Source organism: Pelodiscus sinensis, chromosome 20 (assembly GCF_049634645.1).
Source record: "Pelodiscus sinensis isolate JC-2024 chromosome 20, ASM4963464v1, whole genome shotgun sequence".
NCBI lineage: Eukaryota > Metazoa > Chordata > Testudines > Trionychidae > Pelodiscus > Pelodiscus sinensis.
In genome coordinates, this window is record NC_134730.1 from 27,431,870 (window position 1) to 27,452,933 (window position 21,064).

The window sequence follows — 21,064 nt, forward strand, 5'->3', positions numbered from 1 at the left end:
CCAAACCGCTGTGGGACGCCGTTCCACTGCGAGCACAGGGGCTAGCCCCTTCCTGCCCGGGTGCGGTTCCTGCGGGGCTCCCGTCCCGCCAGCAGAGACGTACGGGCGGGACGCTGGCACGAGCCGGAATCCAGAGAGGACGGGCCAAAGGCGGCACGAGGCTGGAGACGTCTGGGGCCTGACGGCTGCAAGAAACCCCCGAATGCTCAGAGCCAGCGTGGGCGGCCAGCGGGGACCATCCTGCCCTGGGCTGCCCGGCTCGGAGATCGGCGGCTCCCCCAGGCGGCGAGGGCCCCTCGGTGCCGTTGGGCTGTGTCTGCCGCCCCCAGAGGGGCCCATTCCCGGAGCTTTCGGCACAGGAGACTCTAGTCCTGCCAACTGCGGGGCTGGCAGCCTGCATGCTGGGAGTGTGGCCAGCGGGGCGGGGCCCAGCAGCCGCGGGGGCAGATGGGGATGGAGATGCAGTGGTGATGGGGGCACCTCGGGGTGGGGCCGTCTCTTCTGATCTCCCCCAGATCCCAGAGGACCATGCAACGGTTTCTCCCTGTCCTGCTCTGCGTGGCGCTCAGCTGGGCTGCCAAGCAAAGGCAGCAGCCGGCGGAATGGGACTACAGATCCGAAGGTAAAGCCCCCCCTCCCCAACTCCCCTTCCGCCTGGCCTTGGCACGGCTTTAATCGCCTGGCCCAGGGCTGCTCTGTCCCTGTAGGCTGGGCCGGGAAGAGGCAGCCGCTAGCTCAGACCAGGACTCCTGGATTCCATGGCCGGCTCTGCCAATGCCCTGCTCAGTGCCCCTTTGTGCCTCAGTTTCCCTGGCTAGATCCAGGACTGGGAGGGGGATCAGTGCACCTGTGCTGTGCTTTGGGATCCCTGGATGGACAGTGTGAGGGGCGAGCAAGGGGCACGGGAACCACAATAGAGCCCAGAGCTAGAGCTATGGTGGCCCTGTGGGCAGAGAAGGGAGGGGCTCTGTAAGCCTAGCAGGGCCCCCCCCCCCAGCAGGCGGGGCTGTCGTAGGCCCACGTGCTCCCCGGGTTTGTCTCCCCAGCTGAGAAGGTGAGCCTGCGGGGATGTGCCAACCTCACCGTGGTCTTGGACAACTGGAAATTCGCCATTGTGACGGAGATCAAGAACCTGCTCCTGTACGACCACCAAACCGTGCTCCCCGACTATGGCAGGTGAGCCGGGATGCCACGATGCCCCCAGAGCCAGCCCGGGCCAGCGCGTGCCATGGGCTGCCAAAGCCACAGGGCCATGGGGCCCGATCTAGATGTGGGCCAAGTGAGGGGTGTTTGGGGTGTCTAGTTGCTAACAGACGTGTGTCCAAGCCCCCGTAGGGCACTGCTGGGGAGATGCTGGGCCGGACCAGACCACAGGGGTGGGCTGGGAAGCTCACATGATGCCCGTCCAGGCAGTGCCTGACTGGCCGGTCCTGGGGATGCAGCGGGTGGCTGTACAGACCCCCGGGCAGCCTGGGGGATGCTCACGCTCTCCGTCGCTATCCTGCCGCAGGATCAAATCCCTCTCGGAAGCTCTGGACGACCTCTACAAAGAGTTCAACGCGCTGAAGGGCCGTCTGGGGGAGCTGACCACCCGCTTTGAGGGCGTGGAGGCCTTCGTGGATGACATGAACACGAGCCGAGGCCAGACTCTGGCTAAGCCTCCACCCAGGGCCGCCCCGCCGGAGGCTGACAAGCCAGCGGCCGCGTCCCCCACCAAGCGCCGCCGGGTCCTGGTGAGGAACAACAGGAAGCCCGTGGAGCAGCCGGCGGATGGGTCCCGGTAGGGAGCCCCGGCCGCAGTCCCTGGGGCCGGAAACACCGCCGCCTTTCCCCTGCGTTTCGAAGCTGCGTGTCTTTCTTCCTTCTCTCAAGAGACATTTCCTCGCAGGCGGCTGCAGAGCGAGGCAGGAGCCTGAGCCGCCAGGAGCCAGGCACCTGGCGTTACCCTGCCTCCTGGAGCAGCTCCGGCTCCTGGGGGGCACCCTGCGGCACTCCCCCCTCGCCGCCCTGTGCCTGCAGCAGCACCCGCAGGGCAGCTTCAGTCTGGGTCCCGGTCTGGGGAGCTTCTGGACCCGTGAAATAAACAGTGAGGCCTGCTTGGCGGAGGGCGGGCTGGCCCAGGACGGTGCAGAGGGGAGGCTGGTGGGCTGCACGTCCGGCCAAAGCTCAAACCCAGCTCCCCCCTGGCTTGAATTTTTCACTAGCCGGCTCTGGCTCTGCAGGGCTGCGTTTGCCTAGGCTGGAGGTCCAATCTGAAATCGGCCAGGCCCAGCTGGGAAAAGCCTTCTGCACATGCAATGCGCCAACAGGGTGCGCACCTGACCAGCAGGGGGCGCACGTGGGCAGGGGGGCAAGTGTGAGCAATCTGTGCCCATTCAGAACGTCTGGACCGCAGGGCACCGGAATCGGCCTGCTGGGCTCTAGGCTTGGGTGCCTTGAGGTTCCCCCCACCCGGAGGGAGGAGCCTGCCCCTCCCAGCACACAGCTGGCTGCCCCTCCAGCCACTTGCCGACTAAACCCCCTTAGTGTCTGGGATGTTCGAGTTTCGAGGCAACACAAACAACATTCTGGAAATGAAAGATCCTGCCAGTTCCGCTTGCTTCATCCCCGCCCCTCCCTGGGCGCCAGAACCCACGGGGCGGCGGGGACGTCAGGGCCGGTGCAAAGCCAAGATGCCACGTAACCATCTCTCCCTGCTCGCGAGCAATGCAGCTGTCCAGCCTGTTCCCTCTGACTTGAGAGCCGTGGGCTGCCCCCCACCTCCAGCCCGTGGGTCTGTCAGGCTCCAGTCTGTCTCACAGGCAGCTCGGTGAGGTGCAGGAGGGGCAAAGCACCAGCGTTTTGGAGCCCTGCGAGCGCATCTTGCCTGGGACCCCAGGGGGAATGTCCGTGTCTTGCTCCAGCCCCTCGTGCAACTGGAGAGGTGTGGGGCCGCTGCGGGGCAGGGCCACGCCAGGGCCAGCTCGCCCATCGCTTTGCTTGGCTGTAAGCACAAGCTCCTGCTCTCGCTTTCACAAGTATCGCTGGCGTTCCTTCCCGCTGCACTGCCCGGGGCCCTCCTGTGCGTGGGGCTGGGGTGCACCACGGGGAGTTTGTGAACCGTCTTCCAATAAAGATCGTTCCGTTACCGACACCACCTTCTCCTGGAATCTTAACAGAAGAGCCAGCCAACTGCCCCCCAGCGGCCAGCACGCCTCTGAGCCTGGAGGGGACACACAGCCCCCCCCCACCCCAAGCGCATCTCCGCCTGCTTGGTACCAGCCACAGCGCGTACCCACAGCCTGACAGCTGAAGGGTCTGGCAGCGGGTTATCTGATCTCTTCGTTCTAGGCTGCTGGCTTACATCCAGCTGAGGGCAGGCGGCAATGTTCCCTCGCATCTTTATCAGCCAAGTACGAAATAAATTTTGGTCTGCGCACCGTGGCATGTACGGATGTGCACCACCCGCAGAAACAAAAAACCTGTCCGTGGACGCTGGGCTAATCGGCCGGGCGGCACTGGAATCTCTCCCGAGGGTCAGCTCACAGGGAACACCGGCTGGCGTCTCCAAGTCTCTGTCCCTGGCCTGAGACCGCCCCCACGAGCAGTGGGGAAACTGAGGCAGGGAAGGGACTTGTCTCCAAAGCTGAACAGCAAGTCTGGGAAGTGGCTCCTGGGCTCCTAACTCCTAGCCCTCGGCCCTCCGCTGCCCGCTCTCTCCGCGGAACCAGCCAGCCCGGCCCAGGTCTCAGCCCGGCTCCTGCAGGACCCGGCCCTGCTCACAGCACCACCCATGTCCCTGCTCTCCGGGCCACTCGGAGCCCCCCCCAGCCAGCCCCCAACTGCCCCACCCCTGCAGGAGCAGCTCGGGGCCCCCTCGGGCTGCACGGGGGGGGGGTTGGCATTGCCCCCCCTGCAGGTCGCGCTGCCTCTGCCGCCTCCCCGGGAGTGCGGGGCAAAGGGGGGCTGCTACCTGGAGCTCACCCCGCAGAGCCCCACGGCCGGGCACTCAACGGCCAGGACAGTGTGGGGGGGCAGGACGCCCGGGCTCGCTCCCGGGGGGTTTATAGCGGGGGGGGGCAGGACGCCCGGGCTCGCTCCCTGGGGGGTTTGTAGCGGGGGGGGGCAGGACGCCCGGGCTCGCTCCCTGGGGGGTTTGTAGCGGGGGGGGGGCAGGACGCCCGGGCTCGCTCCCTGGGGGGTTTGTAGCGGGGGGGGGGCAGGACGCCTGGGCTCGCTCCCTGGGGGGGGGTTGTAGCGGGGGGGGGCAGGACGCCCGGGCTCGCTCCCTGGGGGGTTTGTAGCGGGGGGGGGGCAGGACGCCTGGGCTCGCTCCCGGGGGGGGGTTGTAGCGGGGGGGGGCAGGACGCCCGGGCTCGCTCCCTGGGGGGTTTGTAGCGGGGGGGGGCAGGACGCCTGGGCTCGCTCCCGGGGGGGGGGTTGTAGCGGGGGGGGGCAGGACGCCTGGGCTCGCTCCCTGGGGGGTTTGTAGCGGGGGGGGGCAGGACGCCCGGGCTCGCTCCCGCGGGCGGTTTGTAGCGGGGGGGGGGCAGGACGCCCGGGCTCGCTCCCGGGGGCGGTTTGTAGCGGGGGGGGCAGGACGCCCGGGCTCGCTCCCGGGGGGGTTTGTAGCGGGGGGGGCAGGACGCCCGGGCTCGCTCCCGGGGGGGTTTGTAGCGGGGGGGGCAGGACGCCCGGGCTCGCTCCCGGGGGGGTTTGTAGCGGGGGGGGGCAGGACGCCCGGGCTCGCTCCCGGGGGGGTTTGTAGCGGGGGGGGGCAGGACGCCCGAGCTCGCTCCCTGGGGGGTTTGTAGCGGGGGGGGGCAGGACGCCGGGGCTCGCTCCCGGGGGGGGGTTGTAGCGGGGGGGGGCAGGACGCCTGGGCTCGCTCCCTGGGGGGTTTGTAGCGGGGGGGGGCAGGACGCCTGGGCTCGCTCCCCGGGGGGGGTTTATAGCGGGGGGGGGGCAGGACGCCCGGGCTCGCTCCCGGGGGGGTTTGTAGCGGGGGGGGGCAGGACGCCCGGGCTCGCTCCCGGGGGGGTTTGTAGCGGGGGGGGCAGGACGCCCGGGCTCGCTCCCGGGGGGGTTTGTAGCGGGGGGAGCAGGACGCCCGAGCTCGCTCCCGGGGGGGTTTGTAGCGGGGGGGGGGCAGGACGCCCGGGCTCGCTCCCGAGGGGGTTTGTAGCGGGGGGGGCAGGACGCCCGAGCTCGCTCCCGGGGGGGTTTGTAGCGGGGGGGGGGCAGGACGCCCGGGCTCGCTCCCGGGGGGGTTTGTAGCGGGGGGGGCAGGACGCCCGGGCTCGCTCCCGCGGGCGGTTTGTAGCGGGGGGGGGGCAGGACGCCCGGGCTCGCTCCCGGGGGCGGTTTGTAGCGGGGGGGGCAGGACGCCCGGGCTCGCTCCCGGGGGGGTTTGTAGCGGGGGGGGCAGGACGCCCGGGCTCGCTCCCGGGGGGGTTTGTAGCGGGGGGGGCAGGACGCCCGAGCTCGCTCCCGGGGGGGTTTGTAGCGGGGGGGGCAGGACGCCCGGGCTCGCTCCCGGGGGGGTTTATAGCGGGGGGGGCCAGGACGCCCGGGCTCGCTCCCGGGGGGGTTTGTAGCGGGGGGGGGCAGGACGCCCGGGCTCGCTCCCGGGGGGGGTTTATAGCGGGGGGGGGCAGGACGCCCGGGCTCGCTCCCGGGGGGGGTTTATAGCGGGGGGGGGCAGGACGCCCGGGCTCGCTCCCGGGGGGGTTGTAGCGGGGGCGGGGGGGCAGGACGCCCGGGCTCGCTCCCGGGGGGGTTTGTAGCGGGGGGGGGCAGGACGCCCGGGCTCGCTCCCGGGGGGGTTTGTAGCGGGGGGGGGCAGGACGCCCGGGCTCGCTCCCGGGGGGGTTTGTAGCGGGGGGGGCAGGACGCCCGGGCTCGCTCCCGGGGGGGTTTATAGCGGGGGGGGGCAGGACGCCCGGGCTCGCTCCCGGGGGGGTTTGTAGCGGGGGGGGGGCAGGACGCCCGGGCTCGCTCCCGGGGGGGTTTGTAGCGGGGGGGGCAGGACGCCCGGGCTCGCTCCCGGGGGGGTTTATAGCGGGGGGGGGCAGGACGCCCGGGCTCGCTCCCGGGGGGGTTTGTAGCGGGGGGGGCAGGACGCCCGGGCTCGCTCCCGGGGGGGTTGTAGCGGGGGGGGGGGGCAGGACGCCCGGGCTCGCTCCCGGGGGGGTTGTAGCGGGGGGGGGGGCAGGACGCCCGGGCTCGCTCCCGGGGGGGTTTGTAGCGGGGGGGGGCAGGACGCCCGGGCTCGCTCCCGGGGGGGTTTGTAGCGGGGGGGGGCAGGACGCCCGGGCTCGCTCCCGGGGGGGTTTGTAGCGGGGGGGGCAGGGTGCTGGGGCCGATCCTGGCTACACCCGCTGGGGGGGGGGCGGGGGGACAGTGAGCCCCGCCCCCAGCCCTTCCCGCTTTACGGCCTGTCGCAAACACCCCGCCCCATTGCGGCGGCCGAGGAGGGAGCCGTAAGGCGGAGCCGCCCCCGGCCCGGTACCTGCGGGCCCCAGCCCCGGGGTTGTGGGCGCGGGGGGATCCCGGGGGCAGGGGGAGTGTGGGGGGGCCCGGGGTGGAGGGGGCGTTGGGGGGGCCTGGGGGGGAGGGGTAGTGTGGGGGGGCCCCGGGAGGGGGGGGGAGTTGTGGGGGGGCCCGGGGGGGAGGGGGCTGTGGGGGGGCCCGGGGGGGAGGGGGAGTGTGGGGGGTCCCGGAAGGGCTGTGGGGGGGGCCCGGGAGGGGGGGGCTGTGGGGGGCCTGGGGGGGGGTGTGGGGGGTCCCGGGAGGGAGGGGGCTGTGGGGGGGTCCGGGGGGGAGGGGGCTGTGGGGGGGCCTGGGGGGGAGGGGGAGTGTGGGGGGGTCCCGGGAGGGGGGGGGAGTTGTGGGGGGGCCCGGGGGGGAGGGGGCTGTGGGGGGGCCCGGGGGGGAGGGGGAGTGTGGGGGGGCCCGGAAGGGCTGTGGGGGGGGCCCGGGAGGGGGGGGCTGTGGGGGGCCTGGGGGGGGGTGTGGGGGGGCCCGGGAGGGAGGGGGCTGTGGGGGGGTCCGGGGGGGAGGGGGCTGTGGGGGGGTCTGGGGGGGAGGGGGAGTGTGGGGGGTCCCGGGAGGGCTGTGGGGGGGCCCGGGGTGGCCCGGGGGGGAGGGGGGGTGTGGGGGGTCCCGGGAGGGCTGTGGGGGGGCCCGGGGGGGAGGGGGCTGTGGGGGGGCCCGGGAGGGAGGGGGCTGTGGGGGGGCCTGGGGGGGAGGGGGAGTGTGGGGGGTCCCGGGAGGGCTGTGGGGGGGCCCGGGGGGGAGGGGGCTGTGGGGGGGGCCCGGGGGGGGCTGCTGTCCCCCAGGGTCTCGCCCGCTGGGGCAGGTCTCTGGTCCTTGCTCCAGGACGGGCCCTGGGGGTGACCCCGGGGGGAGGCCCCGCGGCTCCGTGGGGCGGTTCTGGGCTCCCCGTCACGGTCCGTTGCCCCCAGGTTGGCGCGGCGCCCGGCCGGAGATGGCGCAGGTGGGCCACAGGGTGGATTACCTGGCCGGGTTCTGCTGCCCGCTCGGGGGGCTGGCGGCGGGGAAGCCCCGCGTGCTGTGCCACGAGAACGAGATCTACCTGTCCAACGGCAGCGAGTTCGTCTACGTCTATGACCAGGAGGGGAAGCTGCTGAAGGTGAGCGCGGGACGGGGGCCGGGGCCGTGGGCCATGCTGAAAGGCCCCCGCTCGCCCCCCCCCGGTAACTGGCCAGCCACGGCAGGCCCCGGCGCAGGGGCCGATGCCCAGACACCGGGGATTAGGAGCAATGGGCTTAAACTGAGAAGAGGGCAAATCCTAGCATGTCCGCGCACACCAAGCACTTGCAGCGGAGACGCAGGGTCCACAGACTGAGCAGTGCGGGCTCTGTCGACCACCCAGGGAGGGCTCATGGAGACTTCCCCACTGCTTGGGGGCTTGGCTTCCGTGATTTTTCTGTAGCTCCCAGGATTTTTGTCGTCCACACAGGACAAGGCTCGCCGCTATGGGTGCTTAAAGCTCGGCTCCGCACTCCTTAGTGGACTGATTTTCGAGAGGGCAGTGCGCCCGCACACGTTGTTGGGAGCTTCTGGGTTCTCAGCACTTCTGAAGTTAAGCCACCGGTTTAGGAGCCTAGAGACTCGGGTCTGCAGATCTTCACATCCCGACTCTAGCAGAGTTTGTGTTTCAAACTGTGCGTGTAATAGCAGTGTGGCTTCAGATCATCTTTTATTGGAGACCAAACGGTGCTCTTGATGTGCTCCAGAAATGAGGGGAAAGGTCAATTTAATTAAATAATTGAAAGATTTTTCCTCTTTTCGACAAGATGGCGATTTTTCCCTTTTATTTGCCGCGAATTTTTCCTTTTTCTTGGCTGTGCTGAGCAGCAGTCTTAGCACTGAGTGTGACATGTCGTGTCTTTTAATTTATTCTTTTTATCATTTCTAAGGAAGCCATCAGTGTGATATCAGGATTAGCCTCCTACATGTTTTTTTTTCTTAAGGAAGTAGGTCATCTCTGGGTTTTGAATTTCTCTTTTTTCCCATCCTCAACTAGCATAAAACACTGTTTGCTTTGAGCCTGTGTGTGTGTGTATGTACGTATGCCGCTCTTTCAGTCCTATGATAATCGTCTCCCCTTTCTGTAGCCCTGCTTGTCCCAAAGCGCTGTACAACCTACAACTGCTTCCATCACCAGAGCAGTGCAGCCACCTCTGGGGTGAAACGTGTCACCCGCTTATAGCACACAGCGGCAATTAGGCGACTCTTGAGACTGGAAGTGAAGAACGCCAGACCAAGTCTTAAAATGATCATTTTCATTCAGAAATACACTGGCAAAATTGTCCATGAATGGTTTTACTGCTGGCAGTTCAGAAAACAGCTGTACTAACTTACAGTTGTGCTATATGTGCATCCTCAGCTAGTGACCGGGGGAAATATGAACCGTCCAATGCTTCCTTTAGTCATGCGAGAGACACGTGCTCATTGGAAGGTTGCAAATTGTGTTGAATGGCTCGTTTTGACTTCCGGGCCGTCACACGTGTGTTCTGACATGGCATCCCGTGTCCATGTGCAGAGCGCTGAGAAAAGCTCGGTAGCTCATCGCACGGTGGCCAGTTCTCGCCGCACCCAGACGTGTATGCGCAGGTCTCCAGTAAGTGCTGCAGTGAGTGGCTCCCGGATAGTGGCCTCGTTCTGTTGTTACCCCCAAGGTTTTGCCTTCTCGCGGCAGGGCTGGAGGTGGGGCTGCTTTCATCGGGGTGGGGTTGCGATCGCCGGCTTTATGGCCCCGTTGCCTTTTGTGTCTGTTGGCTGCTGCCGCTCTGACAGGGGCAGCTGGGAGACTGTAAAACCCAGGAGCACCTTTTCCTCCAGCCCCCGTTCTTGCTTCACGCGACTGACGGCTCCTTTCCCTTTCTGACACCCAGGCCATCTACAGGTTTCCTGATCAGGTCTGGCACGTGCAGCTCCTGCCCCTGCGTAGGCAGCTCTACATTCTGTGTGCCGGAAACGGCATTTACTGCGTGTCCCTGGAGCAGCAGAGCAGGTGAGGTGGGGCGCCGCCCGCTAGGGACAGCGCAGTTTGCCCTGACGAGAGCAGCGGGTGCCCTCATGGCAACGGGTCCCCCCTGGGAGGACGGTGGTCTCCAAGCCTACCCCAAGGTTTCCATATGGCCGTCTGGCCTCCTGTTTGCCCTCGGCTGGGGTGTGGTTACCGCATGACCACAGAGAACTTGGCAGGGTTTACAGTGCGGAGGAAAGTCTCTGCTCTTTGGATCGCCCTAAACCAGCAGCTTTCCAACGTGTTTTCTCATGAGCCAGTGGAAGAAGGTGGTTGATACCCGCCACCCAACGTGATGTGACTGGAGGGTGGGCTCCGGGGTGAGGCTGAGGATGAGGGTGTGGGGGGGCTCCCCTTGAGCAGCTCCTGTTCAGCGGGAGGGACGGCTCAGGCAGCGTCCTGCCTCCCCTGGCCCTGCAGACACTGCTGCCCCAGTGCAGCCAGCAACAGGTTCCCAGCCATTGGGAGCGCGGCGCAAGTGCTCAGGGCAGGGGCAGTGTGTGGAGCCCAGTGCACTCTCCCCTCCCCCTGCTAGGAGCCGGGCCTGCTGCCGGCTGCTTCTGGGGCGCAGCACAGTCTGTGGTGCCAGGCCAGGCAGGGAGCTGCTTTAGCCCCCCCGCTGCTCACCCAATCCCCCTGCAGCCACGAGCCCCAGGGCCCGACATCCTGTCGTTTGCAAACCGCTGCCCTGAAAGAACCAACCGTCTGGCCACAGGGTGTCTGCATGTGCGGTGCACTCTCCACCCCGCTGCGCTGCCCGGTGGGGGAGGGACGCTGGCTTGGGAGACTCCTGGTGGAAGAGTCCTCCAGAAGGCCGGGGGGCACCCTGGCTGATGTCTAACCACTGGCCATGCCTTATCTACTCCTGCTGAGTGGTGGGGTGCCCCTCCCGTGATCACCAAGGCTCGGCCTGCCCGTCCCGTGGGGCCAGGGTCTGTTGCTTCGCGGCATGTTGGTTCCAATCCCTTTTTAAAGAAGGCTGGTTTTGCATGGTCCCAGCTGTGGATCCCATCCCATGTCAGACCGTGGGAGCCCTGGCTGGGTCCTGTTACTTCAAAGGCAGCCCAGCAGGGTGCCCAGCCCACTGCGTGGGCAGAAAGGGAAAACCAACCTGACTCCACCAGGAGCCAGCTCCAAGGGCAAGATCCTGGTTCCCCTTATGCTAGCTGGCCAGCACTTTCCAGTCAGCACTGGCTGCTCGTGGCGGTGATTCGCCGTTCGGTCCCGAGGCTGCGTGACTAGATCGGTGCAGCCCCGGTACTTGCTTTGTCCTGTCCGCGTGCACACTCCCCCCCGGCTCTCCTGGCGCTGGGGGAATAGCAGAAGGGCGGGATGGCTGGGTCAGGGGCTCTCCATCGCTCCCCGAGGCAGCCAGACGTTACTGAAAGGGCTCCGCGTTCCCGCCCGCCCGCCCCTCTGGAGAATCGGCGCGCTCTGCTCTCTGCAGATCACTGCACCCAGCGCGGTGCCTTGAAGCGGCAGCTCAGAGCCCTGCTTGTGTCCGCTGGTCTAGGCGCGCGGGCGGCACTGAAAGCTTTTCCTTGTCTGCCTGAAGGTTAATGAAGCAGACGGACGGCCCTGGTGAAGAAGGCAGCTGCCCTTCCAGCGTCTTCCCCGTCGACTCGGAGGCCTGCATCTTCCCGGACGCCACGCTGTGTGCCTTCACGCTGCTGACCGACGCCATCGTCACCCTGTCCCAGGCACAGGGCCGCTGGTGGCTGAAACTGCACGAGCTTCGGGATCCAGCCCAGGAGAGCCTGCCCTGCCGGCAGATCAGCCAGCTGGGGTTCTCCACCTGCGGCCCGACGGGCGACGACGGGGACGCGCCGCCCTCCTGCTTCCTGCCTGTCTTGTGCTGCGCCTCTGCGCCAGGCTCAGCCGGGCCCGGGGAGGACCTGTGGTGCTCGGGCGGGTTCCTGCTGGAGGAGCCCCTCTTCAGCCTGCTGTTTGGCATTGACGCGGCCATGCTCAACTCTCCCATGATTCTCTGCGGCTTCCCGGACGGACAGGTGTGCTGCGTGCCGCTGAAGGCCCTCAGCTCCTCGGACGCGGTTGACGCCGGCGGCGCTGTGGCAGGCCCAGCTCCGCCTCTGAAAGTCCTTCACCGTTTGGAAGAACCCGTCGTCTTCGTCGGAGCCTTGAGAACCGAGCCCAGAGCCCCGGACGACCCCGAGGAGCAGCCGCCGCTTGGAGACTCGGGCTGCGACTGCGTGGTGGTGGTCGGGCACTATGGCAAGATGGTGGCCATGAAGGCGGAGCGGGGAGAAGAGGCCAGGGTCCCGGAGGTCAGGGAGTACTACCTGCAAGGGCCCGTCCTGTGCGCGGCCTGCGGCGGCGGCAGCCGCATGTATTACAGCACGCACTCCGACATCTCCGCGGTCGACCTGGAGTGGGTCAGCGACGCCTCCGACCCCGAGAGCGTAGATAGCGCTGCCTACGTCCTACCTCCCGTTCTGTCTCCGGCCAGTTTAAGTATCTGTAGCGTTGTGGCGCTTTCCTTGTCTTCTCGGGCCTCCGAAGGTACTGCCAGCCGTAAAATCCCAGTTGTCATTCGTGGGGCTGAAGTGGGCAGGAATAGCTTTGTCCTAGCTGCATTTTCCCGTTTCTGCCTCACCACCATTCCTCGTTATCGGTCCAGCTTCCATTGGCTCACCCGCGTTATTGTAAGTTGTTTACATCAAGCATGCCCAGCCGGGAATCAGACGGGAGAGGCACTGTCATGTGTGTTCACGATCAGCTCCCCGTGTGGCTGTCTTTGTGGTGTCCCTCGGGAGCAGCAGGCGGTGGGGTTGTGCTCTCTGTAGTGGGGCCGGGGGCTGCCGTGTCCGACGGAGGGAGCACCGCATGCAAGGCTTCCCAAAAGGCAGTTGACAAACGCTGCGGCTGGCTCCGTGCTGGAGCGCTCTAAGCAGCCAGAGTGCGTACGCGCCTCTCCGCTGCTGCCGGACGGCCCTGTGCCAGTCCCAGGCCTGCGAGGGCTGGGGGAGCAGGCGTCCTGCCTTCTCAAAGAGGGGTACCCGAGCCGGGGCAGCATTCTGGGGACAGTCCAGAGTGCCCCGGTAGCCGTAGGGATGAGGACAGGGAAGGGGCTAACCGGTGGCTTTGCCAGCCTGTGGGCACTAAAGAATCCGCAAGAGGGAAAGGTGGCGCTGGCCGAAGCAAATGTCCAAAGCACGAACAGGTGGGGCGCGGCAGGACGCGGCCGGCACCTCCTTCGAGCTCGGAGGCAGCCTGCACCAGCCTCCTCACGAGGGGTCCCCGCGGGGCATCCGGCTCTTTGCCTCCTCGCAGCCGCGGCCCCCTGTGCCATGGGCCTGACATGCCCCCCGGGTCTTGAAATCCCAGTTAGCACGGAACCTTTCCCGGGCAGCTGTCCCTGGTGATGGCGGGAGGGAAGGCAGGACACGTTCACCCTGCCTGCAGGCTGCTCTGGCTCGGGGCAGGTCTTCGTTGGCAGGCCGTGTACCGTGCTGTGTGTTTGGGTGCCCCTTGTAGCCCAGAGCATGTCCTGAAGCCTACGGCTCTCCACAGCTCTGGAGTTCTGGCCTGGCACTGACCAGGCGGGTGAGCCTGCAGACTTGGGAGAGGTAACTCGCCTGCCCCCGCAAAGGGGGCTAGTTCTGTAGGGACACTAATCAGAGCCTCGTCAGCAGCGCTGCACCCACAGCCCTGCAGGCACCCCAGAGCTTCCGCTCCGAGCCAGCTTGCTTGGGTGGGCGCAGGCCGCGGGCCCCAGGCGGGGCTGTCCCGTGGTCCCTGCCGCCTGGAAGGGGGGCGCTCTTCTTGGGGCTGGTGCAGGGCCCAGCCCGAGTGACCGTGATCCCGTCCGTCTGTCTCCGTCGTTGCCTTCATGCCGCTTCCCTGGAGCTGAGCGCGCCCCCCTGGGCCGGTGGCTGACCCGTGTGTGTGTGTGTGCGCCTCTCCAGGTGACTCGGAGCTGCTGGCCCTGTCAGCGAAGGGCCGACTGATGAGCTGTGACTTAGGCAGTCCTGACGAGCCCCATCCCGTCCGGCTGACCCCCGAGAAAGCCGGCCAGCAGATCAAGCAGCTGCTGTCTGGGATAGGCAACGTCTCAGAGAGGTACCGTGCGGCGCGCGAGCGGGGGGAGGGGGGTGCTTGGGATTCCTTGGTTTCACGGGAGCTGAACTCGTTCTGCATCGGCTCCTGGCTCAGCGGTTCGCAGCAAAGTGCTTTTACGAGCTGCCTGCGGTACCCCAAACATTTGCCTTTCCCCAGGGATTCGGGGTCAAGGCAGCCTGGATGATAAGAGCCTTGTGCACCGCCTGGGCTGTTTGCTGCCCTTTTGCCTCCCAACCAGAGAGCCGAGAATAGTTCCCAGTCCCGGGGGGCAAGGTGCCAGTCGCTCCCCCAGTAGGTGCCAGGCCGGGATCCCGTACAGCAGCGAGCCGTAGGACTGTGTTGTCAACCCCTCTCTCCCCGGGGCTTGTGTGGGTTTGTTCCTCCCTGCCTTCCTAGCCGCCCCCAGCTCTCTGCTGCGCGCTCTGGTAGCCCACGGCAGGGAGCACGGGCTCCGCAACGGGCTGGCCCTGCCCCTGTCTGCACGAGCCCGGCCTGGTTGATCTGGTGCCGGATGGGAAAGGAGAACGGGGGGTCCCCAGTGCTTGTGAGCAGCCAGGTCTTGGGGTATCTAGGGCTGACTCGGAGACGCGCGGCCGGTCCCGCCGGCTCAGCTGTTGAAATTCTTCACGGCTGTGTCCTGGGGAGGTTGGAAGGGCTCAGGAAAGGATCCATGAAGTCTGGCTTCTCCACCGTAGCGGGAGGGCCACGAGCCCTGGGCGTGCGTCACCTCCCTGCCCAGCTGGGATTCTGACTAGGGACCTAAGAGCCTGGTTCCGTGCGGTGCTGCCCCTGCGTTTAACTGATTAAAGGCGGCTGGGCGGGGCCCACTCCAGCCCGGCTGCTCCCAGCACGTTCAGGCTGGGAGCCGGCAGCCCCGTGTGAGGAGCCCAGCGGCGCTGGAGCAGCCCTCAACCTGCGGCTGGGCAGGGGGCTGCTCCCGGGCACTGATTCACCGTTACCCAGGAAGCATCACCGTTAACTGGTTACCCGGTAACGTCCCTGTTTCCGAGGCTCCCTCCACCTGTGCCACAGCCGGTACCTCGGGGCAAGTGAGCTCTCCTCCCCCCGCAGAGTGTCCTTCCTGAAGAAGGCCGTGGACCAGAAGAACCGGGCCCTGACGAGCCTGAACCAGGTGATGAACGTGAGCGCGGCCTTGCTGTCCAACCAGGAGGGCCGGAAGCCTGTCACATGCACCGTGACCGCCCGCTGGAGCCGCCTGCTGCTGGGGGACGCCTGGACCCTCTCCTGCATGCTGGAGAACGCGAGCGACTGCAGCCTGGAGCAAGGCTGGACCCTCTGCCTTCAGCTGCTCCCGAGCGCCTGCGCCTTGGCGGAAGGCTCGGCCGCCACGGCCGCCACGTTCACCTTTCCAATCGACCGGCTCCCCGCCGGGAGCAAGCGGGAGGTGACGCTGCCTCTTGGCTCCGCCGAGGGCCCCAAGTTGGAGCTGCCTCTGACCGTCTCCTGTGCTCTCTTCTACAGCCTGCGCGAGATCCTGGACAGCGCCTCGGACTCCTACGAGTCTCTGGACGAGCTGCTTCCTGACGACTCTCCTGGCCTTTCCCCAGACAAAGAAGGGATCTGCCTGCCCCTGAGCGAATGCACCATCGATATCTTGCAGTGCCTTCGGCTGGACGACAGCCCGGGGCCTGGCCCCCCTCCTTCCATTGCCCCAGCAGACCCGGTGGAAACCTTCCTGAAAGTCTCCGGGCTGCAGCCTGACCCCGGCAACGCGGACATCTGCAACCAGCTGCTTCCCAAGGCACCGGAGGCCCTCGGAGATGAGTATCTGCCCCCGTCAGTGGCTTCTATCAAAGTGTCGTCGGAGCTGCTGAAAACCGCCCTGAAGAGCGGCGGTGAAGGTGGGTCATGCTCCTGGGTGGTACTGAGCCGTAGAGCCACCGTCCCGTCGCGGGGCGTGTTTCCAGCAGCATTGTCCTGGGGCGGGTTTGCAGGAGGGTCCCCGTGCCGGGCGGGGCTCTGTGATCGCTCTCCGGAAAGCCGTCCCGTCGGACACTCAGGCTCCGGGATTTGTCTGGTTTTGAGGGGTAGCTCGTGGGCCGCTTCGCCTGAGGCTGGCCTGCCTGGCTGTTCGGCACCGTCCCCCGGGAGCAGCTGGGGGCTGCCTGAGTGAGTCTCGGTCCCAGCGGAGTCCACAGGGAGAGCGGTGGGACACCCTGGGCTGGCCCCGCTTGTGCAGAGACCAGGGCTTGGAAGTCCATTCCCACTGCCCCTACTGGAGCCCCCCGGCCAGGCCTGCCGTAGTGGGGGGTGGCGTCTCTTGGGCCTCACCCTTCCGGCCTGGGGAAGAGCAGGCCACCCGTCTCCTTTGGGTTGGGCTCTGGGAGGGGCTGCGTGAGGTGGGGAAGGCGCCGTTGGAGGAGGCCGGGCGGGCGCTGGCGAGGGGAAGGAACGGTGCAGCGCACGTCCTGGTGTGAGGCGGGCCTTGCGTGCACCGCTCTGCCAGTGCGCCTCCTGGTGGAGGGGGGCAGCAGTGGGTGGGTTCCCCCCGGGGGCCAGAGCTGGATGCTGATCTGGGAGAAGTGAAAATCGGCTGGGGTAGAGTTACCTCTGCCCCACGGCCACCGCTGCCTGGCTGGGGCACCTCCCTCTCCTCTTAGCAACCGGGCAGCCACTCCCCTGCGGGCGCTTCGCCCTGGGCCCACGCAGAACCAGCCCTCACAGCTGCCCCGTCGCGCCAGCGGATCCCCTTCCCCTGGGAGAGGGGTGGGAGGCCTCTGACCGAAGGGAGCAGCCCCCAGGGCCCAGCCCCCCCCCCCCCCCCCGTGGTGCTGCCATGTCTGTCTCGGCTTTCTCCTGGGGGCGTCCTGCGGCGCAGGTCGGGGGCTGTTTCCTGGAGGACTTGACTCCCCCCTGCCCCCCCCGTGTGGCGTGTGTAGCTGCCCCCCTTGGGTCCCAGGAGCATGGCGGGGTGCCTGGGGGAGTCGACTGGGCCAGCGTTCCCCTGAGGCGACGGGGGCAGGGGAGGCTCGTGCATGACGGGCCGGGCGGGGGGGCGTGGGCAGCCCCTGACCGCTCTGTTTTCTGTCCCCAGGCGCCCCGCTCTGCTGTGCTGCTCTGCAGTGGCTGCTGGCGGAGAACCCCATGGCTGCGGCGCTCGGGAGCCGGGCAGTGGCGGCGGTGCGGGGCCTGGCCCCCCATGGCGGCGAGGTGCAGCTGCTCGTCCGAGAGGCAAGGAACGGGCCAGCCCCGGGGAGAGCCGGCTTTGCCCTGCGTCCTGTGGTGGGGGCCTGGCTCCGAGGAGACCCCGAGCCAATCCCTGCCAGGGTCTGGTCCCTGCGGCACTCGGCAAGGCCCCAGAGCCGCTCCCCAGCGCCGAGCCCCGCTCGCAGACCCCCTGCTTCCCCCCAAGCCCGTGGGTGCCGAGGGCTGCACCCGCGGGTGTTCGGAGCCAGGCCACGTGGCACGGGCTCCAGGATCAGGCAGGCTAATAGCTGACAACCCAGCTGACTGGTCCCCCTCCCTCGCCCTCTGTGCTCTCCACAGGCTTCTGCTGTCCCCCTGCTGCTTGTGGGACCGTGGTGGGGGAGCAGGAGTCCTCCAAGTTCCTCCCTTCTCAGCCCCCGCCCTCGGGGTTGTCTGGTGGGTCGGGAACGTCCTCAGGAGCCAGGTCCCAGCTCTGCCACGAACGTCCCCCCTCACCCGGTGCGCCCGGGTCCTCCCCTGGCCCCCAGCCCCACCAGGCCATGGTCACGCAGGGGCCTGGCAGAGCAGGGGCGGTCCAGGCCTTAAGCCCCCCGGCCTGCTCTGAGTCTGCGTCTGCGTCTGCGTCTGCGAGGTCGCCCACAGGCACCCAACCAGAAGGCAAATGGAGCCATCAGCTCCGTGCCCGAGCCTGGCACCTCCCCTCCCCCGGCTGGCTGCTGTTGCCAAGAGTGGGGTGATCAAGAACCTCTCCCGCCCAGCCCAGCCGCTCCCTCCTGGCCCCGCTCAATCCCCACCCACGATGGCCCCGGTTCGGCGTCAGACTTGGCTGCGGGCGGTGCTCTGGTTTAACTGCTCTCCCCCTCTGGCTGGCAGTGGGGTGCGAGCCGCTTCCCTTCCCCCCCTTGACGCGAGACTCCCTCCCCGAGGCGCTGACTGGGACCCGGCTCTCCTGCGAGCGCCCGGCTGGCCGCGACCCGGTTCGGGCTGCCTCACGCGTGAGGGCGTTCATGTTGCCGGCGGGATTAGTGCCGGCGGCCGTTCTGCTCGGGCTAAGCCCCCCGCAGGGACTGACCCCTGAGTCCTCTCGGGGCCCCGCCCTCTGCAGCGCTGCCTGCGGGACGCTGCTGCCAGGCCAAACGCCACGAGTGCTGGAGCTGGGCCCGGCGCCACCTCGGTTCATGACACCCGGTGACTTTCTGTGGCTGGCTGGGCCCGGGCAGCCCGGCGGGGGTATCGTCGCCCCTCCCGTGATGTGCGAAGTCCAGAGGGGGGGTGGTCCAGGGAACGACTGCCCCAAGCAGCCAGATTTCTCTGCCCGCTGGAATCCATGCCGAGGGCCAGCCCCCGCCCGGATCGGCCAGCCCCCGCCCGGATCGGCCAGCCCCCGCCCGGATCGGCCAGCCCCCCGGATCGGCCAGCCCCCGCCCAGATCGGCCAGCCCCCCGGATCGGCGGTGTTCACAGTGAGGGTCTCCTCTCTCTTGCAGGTGGCTGTGAACAATCTCTGCCCCGCGGGCCCCATCCAGGCCGTGGAGATCCTGCTCCAGAGCCCTTCCCTGGCAGACCTGTGCGGCGTGCACCAGGCAGTGATCCGGCGCATGCAGGTGCAGAGCCCAGCCCCCTCCCTCCCTGCGAGATGGCCTCCGGCAGCCGGCGTGGGGGGTTGTGTCCGGGCAATTGCTCCCTGGGCTCGGGTGCCCTGGGGCAGGCTGGCTGGAGTGGTTGCTTTTAACGGGGTCTCCCCCGCCCCCCACCGTGGCAGTGCTGGAAAGCAGCGTGGCTCCAGGGCCGGCTGACTGGCAGCCGCGGCAGGGCCCTGGCCCACACACTCCCCGCGGCGGGAGGCCAGGCAAGGAGGAGGCTGCAGCAGCCGGACCCGAGCAGGCCGTGCTGAGGGCAGCGACTTAAGTGGGGCAGCGCCCTCTGATGCCGACGTCTCTGTTCCTAAGCAGACGCTGGTGCTGAAGCAGGCGGCCCAGGGCTCCGCTCCCCCGGACCTCCGCATGCAGTACCTGCGCCAGATCCAAGCCAATCATGAGGTAGGCGGCGCCCCCGGGGGCTCCCGGAGCCGGCGGGCCAGGCTGCGCGCGGCACCAGGGCAGAGTGGGTCCCACCAAAGCCCCGGCACCACCCGTGTGCCCGCCCCGGGGCCTCCTTGCTCTTGGGCCACGAAGCCAGACTAGGGATGCAAGCGCCACGTCGAGCGGGGACTCAACTAGCCACCTTCCCCCTCCCCTTGCTGCCTCTATCGGAGCGAGCCAGCCGGGGGGGGAGCAGGAGCTGGATTAAAAGCCGGGTCCCCCCAGCACCGGTGTGGGGGGGGCAGGGAGCGAGCCGGGACAGCTGATTCCTGGGTTGCACCTGGTCCCTGCTGTGCCGAGCTCTTAAAACGGGAGGCACAGCTGGGGCGACAGGGAGGGAGCCAGGGATCAGCTAGCCCGGCTCGCTCCCCGTGCCCCCGCTACCCCTCTGCCTTTTACACGTATGGAGAGCCAGGGGACTGTTAACGGCGGAGCTGGACTCCGGGGCCAGGAGCTCACCCCCTGCGGCGCTGCAGTCTCCCCCCTTATCGAGTAGCTGATAACCCGCAATCTCGAAGCCAGACCCTGCAGGGGTCTGGCGTGTGGCAGCCGGGAGGTAGCAGGGCGGACACCAGGGGGCGCTCTTAGGGATGCACCGGGTGCAGGGCGCAGGTGCAGGTGTGCCTGGGCCCGGCTGGCTGACCCAGCCCTCCTAACCCCGCCCCCTCTCTGCCGGCAGGTGCTGCTGAAGGACGTGCAGTCCCTGCGGGACCGTCTGGGCCTCGAGGAGGACGCGGGCGCCACGGCGGAAAAGCTCCTGCGCGTCTACAGGCAGCTACGGGACCCCAGCCTCGTCCTCCTGTGAGCGCAGGGCTCCTTCCACTCGGCCCGCTGGGCTCCAGGCCGTGCTGGGGGCCACGCCAGGCGGGTTCGTCAGCCAGGCCTGGGGAGAGGATCGTGCCAGGAGGAGGGCGGGGGCGGGGGCGGGCAGTGCCGGTCCCCGCCTGAGGGAGGCTGCGGGTGGGGGTTGTGTGTGTGTTTTGTGGCTGTGCTTTACGCAGTGCAGGGGAGCCCCCGGGCTCCGGACGCCTGCCAGCCGCGGCGAGGTGGGAGCGCTGTCGTGTGTGGCTGGCTCCCGGCGCGGAGCCGGCGCAGGTGGTGTGTTGGGTCTGTCCCTAGACGTGGTCGTGTCGCTTCGCTCTTCTTGCAATGGCTAGACGTGACTGTGCTCCGTGGCCGGGCACCGGGACCGCCCAGCGGCCGGGCTGGTGCCCCTCCCTCACGAAAGGGCTACGCCGCAGGGTGCCGGCTGAGGTACGGGCTCCCCGGGCTTTCTGGGGCCCCCTTCCCTACTGGGAGGGGGCAGGGAGCTGCCATTTCTCCCAAGGCTCTGCCCTCCGTGTCTGTGCGGGAGTGGGCTCTTCCCGCGGGCCGGGCCGTGGCAGCTGCCACGGCCACGTGTTTGTAACTGTAGCGTGTGCCATGAAAACGGTGCTTTGCTGCCCCGCGTGTGCCAGCCTCCTTTCCTTCCAGCGCCTTCCCGCCGGCCTCCAGCTGGGCTCTTGCCCTGGCAAAGCAGCTGCCGCTTGCTGCCTCCGCCTCTGCGTCACCGAGCCACCGGCCCCCGCTCGGCCGGCAGTTCCCCGGGTGCCCTCTGCCAGCAGGAGCCGCCTCTGCGCCAGGACCCGCAGCCTTGCGTGCCGAGGGGAAAGGAGCCGTGACCCGGGGGGGGGGTTGCCCTCCGGAGGCCTGGGCACGCACCAACAGAAGTCCTGCCCCGAGCCTGGTGCCCTTCAGTCCTCCCGGGCCAGGGTGCCACGGGCAGAGCTGGCGGGCTTGCAGCTGCTTGGGGAGTGAGGGCTTGGCGCCTACCTGCCACAGCCCGGCCCTGCCAGGGTTTGGCTCCCTCCCCGAGCACCGGATCCCCGTGGAGAATGCAGCCAGCCCGGCTGCATGTGGGGCTGCCCGCAGGGCTCTGGCGCAGCCTTGTATGGGCCAGAGAGGAGCCGGGAGAGCGCTAACTGGACCCAGGGGCGGGAGCTGTGGGCTTTCTGTCCCCGCTGAGGGCTGGCTAGTGCCCTGCTCAGGCAGCCAGGCTGTGGGAACCTCCCTGGGCGGAGAGAAGGATCCAGCTGCCCTGGCACAGGAATCCCAGTGGCCTCAAACCCCTCCCCCATATGCCCTTGTGTGTGTTCTTCCTGCACCTCGGCTCGGCGCAGCCGCTGGCCCGGGGCGCCCCAGATCTGAGCCTCCCGCAGCTC

The 21,064-nt window shown here is 68.2% G+C and overlaps 1 protein-coding gene across 3 annotated transcripts; it reads left to right on the plus strand.

The window, feature by feature from the left end:
• Positions 1-6,363: 6,363 nt before the first annotated feature.
• FAAP100 (FA core complex associated protein 100) lies at positions 6,364-20,312 on the plus strand. Of its 3 annotated transcripts, none has more exons than XM_075904056.1 (10): positions 6,364-6,486; positions 7,446-7,633; positions 9,402-9,520; positions 11,091-12,055; positions 13,462-13,615; positions 14,687-15,477; positions 16,671-16,807; positions 18,270-18,386; positions 18,732-18,821; positions 19,543-20,312. In XM_075904056.1, the coding sequence occupies exons 2-10, from the start codon at positions 7,469-7,471 to the stop codon at positions 19,666-19,668; spliced, it is 2,664 nt and encodes an 887-aa protein (XP_075760171.1). In that variant the 5' UTR covers positions 6,364-6,486; positions 7,446-7,468; the 3' UTR covers positions 19,669-20,312. The 3 variants fall into 3 exon arrangements, with proteins under 3 accessions (XP_075760171.1, XP_075760172.1, XP_075760173.1); XM_075904057.1 differs by having other exon boundaries at positions 18,735-18,821; XM_075904058.1 differs by having other exon boundaries at positions 15,098-15,477.
• Positions 20,313-21,064: the final 752 nt, after the last annotated feature.